Raw genomic sequence first — 15,358 nt, 5'->3', positions numbered from 1 at the left:
CAATTTGTTGGTATTCTTCCACCTGGAGAGCTTCCCGATTACTGCTACTATCTGACTGTTCCTCGCCATAGGTATGCCTTTATGTTGGCGCACCTTAATACCCTACCGCCTTGAGTTTTGCAAGGGAGGTATCCAGGGCTTTTTTTGTACAAAAAGCCCAGCAAGAACTCATTAGGATAATAGGCCACACCCAAAAGCAGAAACTAATTAGCCTATTAAGTCACACCCCTGACAGCACAGCTCATTAGCATATTAGGCCACACCCCCATGGATGAGAAGTGTGCTCATCCAGCCACACCCACCTTTTGCTTCTTATTCTGTTTACCTTGTTTGTTGTCAAAACCCAGGGCTTTTTTTGTAGCAGGAACTCCTTTGCATGTAAGGCCACACACCCCTAATGTAGCCAATCCTAATGAGTTTCTGCTGTTGGGTGTGGCCTATTATGCTAATGAGGTTCCTGCTGGGCGTGGCCAACTTGGGAGCCAGCCGGGACTCCGTTCCTGTGCGTTCCTGCCCAAAAATAGCCCTGGAGGTATCTTAAAATACCATCCTCTGATGGAGTATGTGACTGTGGTGCATATACTGTAGACACCCTGTGTCACATGACCTTTGAATGTAATTACTTTTCTGAGCCTAGAAATCATTTAATTCTTCCTTTGCTCCAAAATATAGATCATACAGAGACATTGCCTCTTTTATTAGAAGATAACAGCAAGACCTATCACTCCTTTAGCTCTGAAATTTTAGGCATCTGTCAGATTTTCGCAGCTGTTCAAATGGGGTCCAGCTTTTTCTATATTTCAGTAATTTGCTTAGAACTAATACATTAAGAAGTGGTATGAGGTAGACATCCTCTTATGGGGGGAATTCGGTCATTTTTTGAGCAGATCAGTACCACTTGATTTGTCTCTCAAACTGGATAGCCCATCGATGCTCCAGTGCATCGAAAGCAAGGAGTATTTAACATGTCAGGATTCAAACCACTGTCTTTCGGAGGGCCATCGTGTCCACTCGTTTTTCTTTTTCCTGGCATGGATTCACACCCCAGTCACGGGAGGCGGCAGGATCCCGATTTCGTTGCGGAGAGATTCCACTGTTTGCTCCCAGCGGTTCTCGTAATAGAAATTTAGGATGCAGCTGGCATTACTTCCGCTCTGAACAGCCCATGGGATAAGATCAGTGGCTAGGATGGAAAGTTTCCTATTAGGAAAGCAGAGGAGGGGAAAAAATACAAAAGGAAGATCAAGAAGAGATACAAGAAGTACTTAAGAACTCTCAGTGGTGGCTTGGCCCAGCGATGCATAAATTTTGAGATAACTGGAGCTGCCAACTCCAGCTTGGGAAATTCCCGGAGATTTGAAGGCAGAACCTGAAGAGGGTAGAATTTGGGGAAGGGACGGAGCTCAGGCAAGGATGTGGTACCCACTCTCCAAAAGCTGACATTTTCTCCAGGCCATCTCTATAGTCTGGGGGACAGCTGTAATTCTGTGAGAACTCCAGGCCCCACCTGGAGGTTGGAAACCTGATACAATACTCAAAGAACTAAGCCTAAACACAAACGAGTACAAATCCAGGGGGAAAGAAATCTGGCCTGGCTGTCATTAGTATTTTCTCTACAGGGAGAAAATATATTCTTCATGATTTCATTGCATTCATGGAGACTGCTGCAGAACAGAGAGTTTCACTTGGCAGGAAAAGACCAGCTGCACAGGGAAATTGTAGAATAGTCTGATCAAACCTGAGATTGTTTTCATGCCACATTCTGCTTTCTCGCACTGTTTCCTGGTTGATGTATGCCATTTCCCCCCATGTCATTTGTGGGTTAGTAATTCAAAACAGGGCTCTTTTTGTAGAAAAAGCCCAGCAGGAACTCATTAGCATAATAGGCCACACCCAACAGCAGGAACTCATTAGCATATTAGGCCACACCGTGACAGCACCGCTCATTAGCACATTAGGCCACACCCCCATGTTACCAGAAGTGTGGTCATCCAGCCACACCCACCTTTCCCTTCTTATTCTGTTTACCTTGTTTGTTGTCAAAACCCAGGGCTTTTTTTGTAGCAGGAACTCCTTTGCATGGTAGGCCACACTAATGTAGCCAATCCTAATGAGTTTCTGCTGTTGGGTGTGGCCTATTATGCTAATGAGTTCCTGCTGGGTGTGGCCAACTCAGGAGCCAGCCAGAACTCCATTCCTGTGCGTTCCTGCCCAAAAATAGCCCTGTACAGAGTTATGGTATAAAAGAGCAAGAGTCCAGTAGCACCTTAAAGGCTAACAAAATGTGTGGCAGGGGATGAGTTTTCGTGAGTCACTCCTCACTTCCATCTGAAGAAGTGAGCAGTGACTCACAAGTGACTCCTCAAGAAGCGCCCCAAGTCAGCTTCCCGTGAGACAGACCTTGGAGTACCCTTCTCTGCCAGCCTAGTCTAGATAGGGCACCATATATCTGTCTGTGTTGCCATAGTAATGCCGGGGGTAGATACGACATGGATGGATGTGGAATTTTATGCTTTTACCTATATCTTGTAGTTTCCTGTGCATTTCCTCAGTCCTAACAAAAGCTCTTGAACCCACAGTATCATATCTCTAATAAAGCATTACACTGCCAATAGTGTGTGTGGAGAGTGAATTAGCTGGGGACCTGACAGTCTTATTGTAAAAGTCAGAGAGCATACTTGTTAATTTATTGGTACTTAGGACCAGGGGTCATTTCCTGCGGAGCGCACAGGAGCGGAGCTCCGGCAGTAAGGAGCCCAGGGGGTGGGCACATGCAACAATCCCCACCCCCTGCTCCCAGCAGTCCTCAGACAGAGCAAGAAGCAGCCAGGGGCACCTTTAAGACCAAGTTTTATTCAGGTACAAGCTCTCCCTCCTCTGTGAGGATAGATCTGCATGCCCCCCCCAATAGCTAGCAATCCAAAACAGTCCAGTGGAGCCTGAGCAGTGGGTGTTGCCTTCTGACACACTCCCGGTGATGTCAGGGGGTGTGGCATATGCAAACAAGTTATGCAAATGAGCTCCTGCACCTCTTTTTCTACGAAATGACCCCCGTCTAGGACCATAAGATTCCATATTGTTTCCCCTCCCCTTTTTTTGCACTATAACAAACCCAACAGCAATCAGTAAATTCTTAATTACTTTCTATGATAATATGTAAAGGTAAAGGTAAAGGTTCCCTTGCTCAAAAGCCAGTCGAGTCCAACTCTAGAGTTGCGGTGCTCATCTCCGTTTCAAAGCCGAAGAGCCAGCGCTGTCCGAAGACGTTTCCGTGGTCATGTGGTCGCCATGACTAAACACCAAGGTGCACGGAACGCTGTTACCTTCCCACCGAAGTGGTACCTATTTATCTACTTGCAATTTCTTGCTTTCGAACTGCTAGGTTGGCAGGAGCTGGAACTAGAGACGGGAGCTCACTCCGTCATGCGGCACACTCGGGTCTCGATCTGCTGAACTACCGACCTTCCACAGCCTGCAGTTCAGCGTCTTAACCACTTGAGCCACCGCAGCTCCAATGATAATATGTGGCACCCTTTTAATGATCAAAGTTCAAGCGGCACTGCAGTGATTTTGTTCACTTAAGGACATGCTATTTTCCAAAAGAGGTTGCATTTTGTCCCTCTCCCACTGGTCCTTTCCTGTGTATCCAAACATTAGGAGTTTGGTAAACTGAGGAAAATCTTCAAAGCGAACACACGAACTAGTAGTAATTCCCGTCTCCAGGTAGGGCCTGGAGATCTCCTGGAATTGCAACGGATGTGCAGTCTACAGATATCAATTCTCCTGGAGAAAATAGCTGCTTTGGAGGGCGGACTCTATGGCATTACACCCTACTGAGGTTCCTTCCCTCCACAAACCCTGCCCTCCCCCGGCTCCACCCCTAAATCTCCAGGAATTTCCCAACCTGAAGTCAGCAACCTTACAGTCTAGGCCTGTCATGTTTAAGAGCCACACTATCAGGTTCAGATGGAAAATCTTAGTTCAGGTGTAAGTAGAGATGTAAAATTTCCAGAAATTTTGAAGCTTGGGGGGGAAACAGAAATTTTCGGAAAAATTGAAAAAAATGCTACATTAGCATTTCTTTTGTCTTTTCTAGATTGAAAGTCATTCTGTTACTTTAGGAACATAAAATATGACTATGGACATTTTTACTTGGCATGAAATTATCACAACTAGCATATTAAAAATATAGTGTATCCAAACAATTATTACAAACAGAATACCCTCCCACATGCAAAAACAAAACTGAAACTTTTTTATTTTCTTCTGACAATCGCACCTCCTAAAGGAAGAAATGCATCTTGTGCTTGCATTGGAGAGTTCTGTTTGTAGCCTAGGACTTGCTTGTCCTCAGTGCACAGAAATTAGATCAATCTGAGATACCATATATATATATTTTAGAAATTATTTGGAAAATATTTGAACACTTTGTCTTAAAATATTTTATTCATCATGTTAAAATAAAACATTCCATAGTCTATTCTTTTTCTTTTTCCAATTTTTCAAAAAACAACAACACAAAAAGGCTTCAGGAAAAAAACAGAAAAAAACAGGTTTTTCCCCGAATTTTCCCGGGCCTTCACATCTCTAGGTTTAAGTCACACTTACAGGCTCTTCAACCTACCGGGTATTAAGACGAACAGGGCCAACAACTGCTCCCAGAATGCACATGGGCAGGCCAGTCTGGACAGCCTCAAACCATTTTACTGCGACCTCCCCTGAGGAGAAGCAACAGATGATAAAAACAAGTCAGAGCTTTGTCAAAAACAGAGGGAGATCCTCCATCACCTAGTGTTGAAAAGTTAGGACAGTGGAACAGACGGAATGTAAGGGGGGGGGTTAGCAAGACACCGCCAGGAGGAACCATCACATTTGGCCAGCCCAAGGTCTATCTTCTAGACAGCCTCTGGATTTCTGAACCAGCCATAGAGAAGACACATGATTCTCAAACATCAAAAAAAGGGCCAGGGTGTTACGAACTGTTTCTTGTACGAAGGTTAACATTGTTGTTTTGACTCTATTTTGTAAGCTGTTTTGACAAGTGAAAATTATTTTTTGTACTAAAATCAATTAGATCAATCAATTTAACAGGTGCCCTTGAAGTAAGTGGAAAGTAGATTTTTTTTAAAAAAATCTACCTTTTGCTCTATTTACCCAGTCTCTGTAGTTGCAACCAAGACTTCCGAACCTTAGCAAAAACTAACCTAGTAGCAGTCAATGAACAAAGGGCAAAGAAACTGGTATTGTTTTGGCATTGGAATTATATTGTTAAAAAGGACAAGCTTGGCTGAACCTATATAGTAGCAAAAGCCACAGAAAGCGATTATCATAAGGAAAAGGATTTAGGTCTTATATAAAACCACCACATATGTAAAAACAAAATCCATATTTGGTTGGTCACAAAGCCAACAATGGCTGGTACGGCTTCTATAAATCCCAGCAAGTCTTAGCACCTGTTAAAAGCCATTGGTATAACATTTTACAAACGTTTTCTCTAAAAAGAGTACATACACAAAAAGGAGAACTATCTGAAAAAAGATGGGCCCAGACCCCTGGGTTTGCACTGTAACCCAATGATTTTCCCTATCTCTTAACTTGGAAGTCTCCTTGCAATCTTTCTCCAGCAACATAAAAAGCATTGAAAAGGAACATCGCACCCAGATTCCCCTGTAAAAGACAAGATTAACATTTGTTCTACTCACTCCCCAACTTTCTGTCTAATTTGCAAATCCTGAAATGGACGTAGGGTTGCCGTCCCCCCTGGTTGGGGTGGGGTCTCCCCTGGTTTCGGGGGTTACAATTGCTGACATCATGGGGGTGACACTCTAGTTTTTGGGCAAACTCTGTTTTTGAGGGCAAAAAAACCATAGAGTTTTCCCTAAAAACTAGAGCGTAACCCCCGATGTCAGCAATGTGACGATGTTACTACTGGGTGACACCACTGCAGTGTGCATGTGGCAGAAGATTCTAACAAGGACCCGAGAGCCCCCCGCCAGATCAGAGGTAGGACCCGGCAACCCTAAATGTTGTTCTTGTTCAGTCGCACAGTCGAGTCCGACTCTTCGCGACCCCATGGACAAGATCTCGCCAGGTCCTAAATTAGGGCTGCCAAGCCACGGCGGGGGATTTGCACGTCTTCACAGGATCCCTGCCGCGGGACGTTGCCAGAGCGACACGTAGCGTCACATCCTGGCGACGGCGGTGCAACGCATATCGCTGTCCCCCGCAGCAGGGATCCTGTGAAGACGTGCGGATCCTCTGCCGCGGCTTGGCAGCCCTACGTAGAAAAATTAATGGTTGCGAGAGGTCTTGGCCCATAATAAGATGTAAATAGTGACCAGCAGTTGTTAATGGGTGACAAGAACCTCAGGGTACATTGGACGTCCGCTGTCTCAGCCAAAGGCCTGGCGGAAGAGCTCCGTCTTACGGGCCCTGGGGAATTGAAGAAGATCGGGAGGAAGCAACTTACCCTCCCTCTTCTCCTGCCTCCTCCTGGCTGAATGAGGGCTGGAAGCGGGGCGGCCGGAAGCAGGGGGCGGGGCTTTGTCATGTGCCCCGCCCCCATACCTCACCCGGGGGGAACTGTGATCCCCCGCGATCCCCCCCGAAATGACCTTTGAGCATAGACAACACCTGAGCGGTCGCCTTTCACTTCTGAATTTAAGGCTCGTGCCATCTAACACCAGTTCCAAAAAGTGTTCGGCAGTTAATCCAGCTTTCTTGTTTTCTTGCTGCATGATTTTAGAGTAATGTGTTGGCAGTAGAATAAATTTTCATATTTTATTTATTTATTTATTTATTTATCCATCCTTCGGCTTCTATCCCGCTCACCCCCTAGGGGCTCTAAGCGGCTTACAATTCTAATTCCAACAATCCTAATCTAGGGCCAAATTAAACAAGGGTCTGGTTACTTGTGTACAACTGCCCTGGGGACCAGTGTTCCCTCTAAGCTGAGTTAGTGTGAGCTAGCTCACAATTTTTGAGCCTCTGGCTCACACATTTTTGTTTTGGCTCAGGCAGGAGGGCTCCAGAGCAAACTAGTTTATCCAGCAGCCAAATCTCTTGCTCACAACTTTAATGCCAGAAGCTCACAAAATAGAATTTTTGCTCACAAGACTCCACAGCTTAGAGGGAACATTGCCGGGGACCAATGCTCCCTCTAAGCCATGGAAGTCTTGTGAGCAGAAATTCTGCTTTGTGAGCTACTGGCATTAAAGTTGTGAGCAAGAGATTTGGCTGCTGGATAAACTAGTTTGCTCTGGAGCCCTCCTGCCTGAGCCAAAACAAAAATGTGTGAGCCAGAGGCTAAAAAACTGAGAGCTAGCTCACACTAACTCAGCTTAGAGGGAACACTCTCTGGGGACCCACGGGGTTTAGCCTGGAACTCCTTGACAGTAAGGTACGGGTCTTGTATGAAACACCATGACTTAGCAGCATGAAGATTCCCCCCCCCCTTTTACGCCTAGGAAGAATGGATACTGTTTACTATTTCCAGTGGGGAATTTACTTTTTTTTCTAGCCTTTCGAGTTTTACCTTGTAGAAATGGGTTTACAAAGAGGGTCGGCATCAGAGTAACTCTCCTGCCTTTGCTCTCCTTTATTCACAGTGTGATTGTTTCACTGATTAATGCTTAGAAGTGTCGACTTGATATAGCTATCTCATTTATATTCCACCCGATGCGCCGCAAACGTAAATATTTTTTTAGAAAACGAACATTTTAAAAGGACCAAAAATTGTGAATACTGGACAACTATGGTACGTAGAAATTCACAGGTAGCAGAAGTCCTCTTAGAAGCAGCGTTTCTCTTTCTCATGCACAGGGGAGAATGTTTTGAAGAGGCATCCTTTGGTCTTAGCAGGAGCATTCCTCCTCCTCTCTTATGCAGCAGGGAATACTTCTTCCCAGATGCCACTTGCTACGACTTGTGCACATCATGTTCAAACTAAACTGCTCAGAAGAAGCATCCTCCCTCCTCTCTTACACGGGAGGAATGCCTCTACTAGGACATGGGCACACTCACAAAATTTAAGAAAGTTTCTTTCTTTATAACTTTCCCATATTACATATGGGTGTGTGTGGACACACACGGCACATGTGCAAATGGACACAGATTTAATCAATTAAAACATGCAATTAGTTGCCTAAGATTCCTTTAACAGAGTGACAGTGTTCACAAAGCCACAAGAGGGGTAACAACGACACCTCAGGCTACTACAAGAGATACCCAGCATCAACTCTTCAGCAGAAAAACTTGTCATCGTTTCGAGGAAGAGGAAGAGTTGGATTTATACCCTGCTCTTCACTCAGAGTCTCAGAGTGGCTTACAATCTCCTTCAGGTACAAGCTCTCCCTCCTCTGTGAGGACAGATCTGCACGTCCTCCCCCCAATAGCTAGCAATCCAAAACAGTCCAGTGGAGCCTGAGGGGTGGGCGTTGCCTTCTGACACACTTCCGGTGATGTCAGGGTGTGTGGCATATGCAAATAAGCTATGCTAATGAGTTATGCTAATGAGCTCCTGCACCTCTTTTTCTACGAAATGACCCCTGGACAGAATGCACAGCCTCTGTCATCTGGCAATAAAGGTAATGACCAGGTGCTCATGGGCCAGATAAGAGCCCTAGAAGGGCTGCTTCTGGCCCACAGGCCGTATGTTTGACACCCCTGGAAAAAAGAAGGAAATAAACGTATGCAAAGGGTCTGGTGTCTTTTAGCCTGCAAGAATGGAATGCTAAAAATAGCCAGAGTGCCTGGGGTCCAGGCAGGAGAATGCAGTCTGCTGCAATTTCAGCCAGGATTTTAAACTATACAGATGAAGAGATAAAGGACAAAGACGGGAGTGACGGGCTCCTTCCTCTGCCTCCAACACAGATTGCTTAAAGTGGCTAATTACACAACAGCCGCCCTGCCCTCTCTACCCCACGTTTCCCAGCCCTGCTTCAAAGGCAATGCAGGCACCTCCTCTACTTCCAACCACCTAGTGACTCAGGGCATGGCTTGGCTCCCTCGTGAAAATAGGTGAAAGGGGACTGCCAGCCAAGACAGCCCTGCTGTCCCCGTTGCAAGCACCCCGTTCATGCACGTTAAAGGCAATGAAGGGCAGTAACCTTGTCTTCTGAAGCAGGCCGACGGAGAACCCAGTGACTAGAGCTGCATACCAGGCCCACGGGGAATTTGCGACCAAGGACAACGTTGCAGCCAATTCAGAGTGACCCTGTAGGGTTTTCAAGGCAAGAGACATTTAGAGGTGGTTCATCAACGCCTGCCTCTGTGTAGCGACCCTGGACTTCCTCGGTGGTCTCCCATCCATGAACTAACCAGGGCCGACCCTGCTTAGTTTCTGCGAACTGACAAGACTGACCTAGCCTAGGCTAGGTCAGGGCATGGAACTGGCTACTGAGTGCAAAACACCAGAATTTCGGGGAGGCGGGTCTTCTCCAGCTAGGTTTCTAGCCCATGTGATTGAGAATCTTGAAAATGCATGACTGTTGGAGTGCTTCAAATGAAACTCACTTTTGACCGGGTCCGGTCCATGTGCTCTTTCATGCGCGGAGCCCCACACTGCCATGTGCCAAACCTGACACCTGGTTCACTCGCTTTCCCAGACAGTGCTCTCATTTAGGTGGGTAGGATGCAGGCAGGAGCCCACCACTGGTTACGCAAAGCAACACGGACATCCCACAAAGAAGCACGAACGTGCGATGTCATAGAAGAGCCCAAGTGGTGTGGTCATTAAAAGTTTCAGCTTCGTATTTGGGAGACCCAGGCTCGAATTCCTACTCAGCTGAGCCATGGAAACTTGCTGGGTGATCTTGGGCCAGTCACAGCCTCTCAGCCTCACCTACCTCAGGGGGCTGTTGGGAGGATAAAATGGAGGAGAGGAGAACGATGTGAGCCCCTTCAATCAGACCCCCGTTGGGGAGAATGGTGGGGTCAAAATGAATAAAATAAAACGAATAAATATAACCTAGAATCGAGTCCACCTTATGTCACATGCACAACTGGTAGGCATGTCTAATCCCCCATCAAACTGGACTGCTGTTCTGGACAGTATCTGAGGCTGGTATCGCACAGGGTTCTTTCCCCCCCCCAATAGAGAGCAGCATCCCCCCCCATTTAAAGGAAGGGTGTCATGATCTGTGTAGGTCTGGGAGACAAGGCCTAGAGGCCTAGGCCCCAGGAGACCCGTGGGGGAGGGGAAAGACAGCCTACAATCCCCACACAATGCTTAGTGACGGTTGTAACCAATCGGTGTCCAGGGATTGTATGAGGAAATTGTGACTTAAACTTTGTGGGCTGTGGAACTGTGTTCTTTTCTCTACTGCGTTCTTCCCTCTTACAGTGTAAAACTGAGGGGACAGTCTGGTCTAAGAGAAAGATCCCTCACTTGGGACAGAGTGAGTACAGACAATGGCCTGGTATAAAAGGCTGTGGGCCTTGAATAGTAACCAGTTAAGAGAAATAGGTAGCCGTGTTAAGATTTCTTTTGCCTTTTAGACACTGTTATATATTTTAAGCACCTTGTCTTGTTTTCCTTGCCCCATTACTGTATTAATAAACCATTCGTTTAATTTTCTCTGCCTAGTCATCACGCCTATAGTTCTCGGCTTAAAAGGGGCATTTTGGTCGGGCTTGGGAGGGCCTTTCCAAGGGACCCTCAGTCTAAAGTGATGGCAGAGGAAGGTGGCAACTCACAAGGGGTCATGACAGACAGTGTACACTCTATTGTGCTTATTCTGGGCATGACTAGTGGAGCTCTCAGGGCTTGCTCCTTTCATCTGACTCAATGGAGGAACTGCGGGGAGTGGCTGCAGGCAGAGCATCCGTGTGGATACCCCACCCAAAGCAGACGAGGGAGGGGAGAGCTAAGCACTGCACAACCCCCCTCAAGCCTTTTGAAGGCCATTTGTCTTTTCCTAGCTGAGCTGTGCTCTATGGGAATGGGGAGCTGCCAGGCCGCAAGGGGGGCCCCCCAACATGACTTCCACTGCATCAGCGGCTCCAGGACAGGCAAGTGGATACTCTGGGAGAAGGCCCGCAGCCACGGAGGGCATTTGGGGGCAATGCCCCGCCCAAATGAGTGCCGCCCCCGCAGATAAAAATTCAAAAGAATATTTTAAAAATGTAAGATGCACGTGGGGTTTCCAAAATGACCCCGGGCACAGTCAGGGAAGTTTCAGCCTCATTTTCTTTTTTCCAGGCCGACAAATAGACATGTTTTAAAAAAATACAAATAAAATAAAATAAAATAGCAAAAAATAAAATATAAAATTGCACAATGCAAAAGAGAGAGTCGGGAGATTCCCCCCCCCCCCCCGTTTTACACAGAAAAGCACCCCGGAATCGAGTGCTCCAATCGAGAGGACTAGAGGAGGATTAGAGGTCACAGTGGAGCCGGAGCCGCTTCTTCCGTTGCCGCAAGAGGAGCAGTTGGTGCGGCTGGCGCGCCCCCCTCCCCGGATTTCCCCATGCCCCAACAACCAAAATGTTTTGGCTACGCCCCTGTCTGCAAGGTGCCTGTTTCAAGATCTGTCACCTTCTGTCTACAGAAAATCTTTTCGCTTTCTTGTTAAGCACTAACCTGATTGTTCCTCAAACTGAGACAGTGGTTGTACCCAAGGGAACTGCCCGTCCCTTTGAGGTTATGGGGCATTTCAGAGAATCTTCTTAGTAGCAAGAGACACATCACCTCACAAAGCCCTCTGATGGATCCACACGTCTGAAGTTTGACAAAGAGCCTGTGTTGGAATACAGGGCAGAACAGCGTGTACCAACGATGCGGCTGCTTTGTGTAAATTCAGTTGCGAGCCCTCCAGACTCACCTAACATGTTGGTAGGCATGCCAAGGAGCGTGTGCATCAGATCATGGACTTCTCGGTAGCGCTGGACCAAATAGGCCAGCTCCTCGTCGTCTACAAACTTGGTCGGCATCCTCGTGTCTGGAGAAACCCTCTGCCGATCAGAACAAAGGCAGGTTTCGCATGTTTATTCACTTCCTTTATACCCCATCTTTCTCCCTAATGTTTGTTTATTCTACTTGTTTTATTGGACTTTTAGCCCACCCTCCCCTGCACAGCAAGGCTCAGGGCAGGTAACAAGAAGTTAAAAAAAAAAAAACATTTCACAAATTGTTAAAAATGGATTAACACCAATGTTCCCTCTAAGCCGTGGAGTCTTGTGAGCTAAAATTCTACTCTGTGAGCCACTGGCATTAAAGTTGTGAGCGAGTGATTTGGCTACTGCATAAATTAGTTTGCTCTGGAGCCCTCCTTCCTGAGCGAAGACAAAAATGTGTGAGCCAGAGGCTAAAAAACTGTGAGCTAGCTCACGCTAACTCAGCTTAGAGGGAACACTGATTAACACAATAACAAATCAAATTTTAAAAACTGATGGTGACTTTGGTGTAGTGGTTAGGAACACGGACTCTAATCTGGAAGAACCAGGTTTGGTTCCCCACTCCTCCACATGCAGCTGCTGGTGTGACCTTGGGTCAGTCACAAATTCTCTCAGATCTGTTCTCTCAAGAACAGTTCTTGAACAAGCTCTTTCAGCCCCACCGGCCTCACAGGGTGTCTGTTGTGGGGAGGGGAAGGGAAAGGAGATTGTAAGACGCTCTGAGACTCCTTCGGGCAGTGAAGGGCGGTGTATAAATCCAATCTCCTCTTCTCTCTTCTTCTAAGGCACTAATAACAAAACTATTCAAAGTAAGGTAGTGCCGCCTGTCTGTCAGTGGAGACTGGTGAAGTGGATGGCGGGGAGGTGATTGGTGACTGGGGGAGACCAGTTCAAATGGAAACTTCGCTGCCTCAGCTGTATGCCTGGCAAAACATTTCTGTTTTACAGGCCCTGTGGAACTGAGTCAGATTCTGCAGGGCCCGGATCTCATCTGGAAGGGTGCTCCACCAGTCCAGGGCAAGAGCCGAAAAGGCTCTGGCCCGGGTTGAGGCTAGACGAGGGCTCTTTTTGTAGCAGGTACTCATTTGCATATTAAGCGACACACCCCTAATGTAGCCAATCCTCCAAGAGTTTACAGTAGCTCTTGTAAGAAGAGCTCTGTAAGCTCTTGGAGGATTGGCTACATTAGGGGGTGTGGCCTAATATGCAAAGGGATTCCTGCTACAAAAAGAGCCCTAAAAAGTGGAATGTTCTCTGGGGGATGTACCAGGACCCAATAATAGGGACCCAAAGCAGCTTACATTCTCTGCTCTTTGAGAGCCAGTTTGGTGTAGTGGTTAAGCGAGTGGACTCTAATCTGGGAGAACCGGGTTTGATTCCCCACTACTCCACTCGTAGCTGCTGGATGACCTTGGGCAAGCCGTAGTTCTGATAAGAGCTGTCCTTGAAAAAGAGCAGTTTCTGTCAGAGCTCTCTCAGCCCCACTGACATCACAGGGCGTCTGTTGTGGGGAGGGGAAGAGAGAGGAGTTTGTAACCTGCTCTGAGACTCCGAGTGAAGGGTGGGGTATAAATCCAATCTCTTCTTCCTCTGTGAGGTAGGTTAGGCTGAGCGAACGACACTGGCCCAGGGTCACTGAGCAAGCTTCCATGGCAGAGCGAGCAGTCCAATCTGGGTCTCCCAGATCCTAGTCTAACACACTAACCACTACACTACGCTGGCTCACACTCACACTCACACTCACACACTACGCTGGCTCACACTCACACACACACACACAAGCTTTGTATCATTTTTTGCCATTTGTTGCTAGAGTCTGCCATTAAACAAAGGTTGCAAATATTTCAAAAGCCACCAAGGCACTGGAAAACCCTGAGCAAAACTAAACGCATGGCACCTTCCAGAAGTTAGAGGCTGCAGGAAGGCACTGGAGGAGGAGGAGGAGGAGATTGGATTTATACCCCGCCCTTCTCTACCCGAAGGAGGCTTACAAACTCCTTTCCCTTCCCCTCCCCACAACAGACACCCTTGTGAGGTAGGCGGGGCTGAGAGCGCTCTGACAGAAACTGCTCTTATTAAGAACAGCTGTGCCAGAACTATGGCTTGCCCAAGGTCATCCAGCAGGTGCAAGTGGAGGAGTGGGGAATCAAACCCGGTTCTCCCAGATTAGAGTCCGCACACTTAACCACTACACCAAACTGGCTCTCACTGGGAGCTTTGTAGGCAAAGATTCTTCCATATGACCACTAAAGACCACACTACCTCATCCTGGCGCCTCCCTCTCCCCTCATTTCCAAGCTTCTAGCATTTTCAAAGTTCTTCAGTCCCATGAAGACCAGAAGCTTTTTTAAAAAGTGGAGAGTCCTAGTATCGCACAGGGAAAAAAAACATTCCCGGAAACCCTGCTCTACGTCTTCAGCTTACGTTGTCATCCAAAAAGCGAACATATTCCCGGCCAAGTGTCCCTTCCGGAAGTGCCCGGAGCCCAGTGATATCCAGTGTGGAAAGACGTATCCGAGGTCGCTCTCTGTGAAGGAAGGAGAACTCGGTTGGCTCATGCTGGGCAATCAAAGAGGCAAAGACACTAGAAACCAAAGGCTGAAACATACCCGGATTCTAAGGAAGAGTGCAACCTTTCAGAAGTTTGAAGATACTTGGCACAATCCAGCAAAAATAAGCCTCCTATTGATTTCAGTGAGAATTAACAACCTGCTTAAATCCCTCTCCTCGAAATGAACAAGGCGGAAAAGTGTGTAACTGTGGTGAGACTACACTCAGTTCAGTTCCCTGCAACCAGGGGTCATTTCCTGCAGTAAAGAGCCCAGGGGGTGGGCACATGCAACAAGCCCCGCCCCCTGCTCCCAGCAGCCCTCAGTCAGAACAAGAAGCAGCCAGGTAAGTTGCAGACCCTAACCCCCCCAGCCCCCCAGTCCAAAACAGTCCAGTGGCACCTTTAAGACCAAGTTTTATTCAGGTACAAGCTCTCCCTCCTCTGAGAGGACAGATCTGCACATTCCCCCCCCTCTAATAGCTAGCAACCCAAAACAGTCCCGTGGAGCCTGAGCGGTGGGTGTTGCCTTCTGACACACTTCCGGTGATGTCAGGGGGTGTGGCATATGCAAATGAGTTATGCTAATGAGCTCCTGCACCTCTTTTTCTACGAAATGACCCCTGCCTGCAATATATCTGCTTCTACGATAGGTGACTCACACCCCTTATTTAAACTTTCCCCAACATGTTTTGGCAAAATTATCTGATATAAAGCATTTATTTAATTTCTGTAATGAAGCTCTCACTCTTTCAGAGCTGTCCTGTATTTTGTACTTCAGCAACACCCACCCAGGTTCAAAGACTAGAGAGCCATGCTGGACATCCCTTCCCTAACCAAATCCTTAGACCAGTAATGCCCGCCCGACTAGAGATGTAAAATTTCGGGAAATTTTGAAGCTCGGAAAAAAACCCA

At 47.2% G+C, this 15,358-nt stretch overlaps 1 protein-coding gene across 2 annotated transcripts in view; it reads right to left on the bottom strand.

Annotated features, from left to right (window-relative positions):
* Positions 1-508: 508 nt before the first annotated feature.
* The window catches only part of COQ4 (coenzyme Q4), a 29,607-nt gene continuing 14,757 nt past the window's right edge, over positions 509-15,358 (bottom strand). For both annotated transcript variants that reach the window (XM_015407928.1, XM_015407929.1), the window contains exons 5-8: positions 14,320-14,422; positions 11,823-11,952; positions 4,625-4,718; positions 509-1,200 (exon numbers count right to left, since the gene is read on the bottom strand). In XM_015407928.1, coding sequence (XP_015263414.1) covers positions 1,038-1,200; positions 4,625-4,718; positions 11,823-11,952; positions 14,320-14,422 — 490 coding nt within the window. In that variant the 3' untranslated portion in view covers positions 509-1,037. The remainder of the gene's footprint in view (positions 1,201-4,624; positions 4,719-11,822; positions 11,953-14,319; positions 14,423-15,358) is intronic.

This window comes from Gekko japonicus, unplaced genomic scaffold (assembly GCF_001447785.1).
Source record: "Gekko japonicus isolate JY-2015 unplaced genomic scaffold, Gekko_japonicus_V1.1 scaffold5122, whole genome shotgun sequence".
Taxonomy (NCBI): domain Eukaryota; kingdom Metazoa; phylum Chordata; class Lepidosauria; order Squamata; family Gekkonidae; genus Gekko; species Gekko japonicus.
This window is presented reverse-complemented; position numbering and strand designations above follow the sequence as displayed.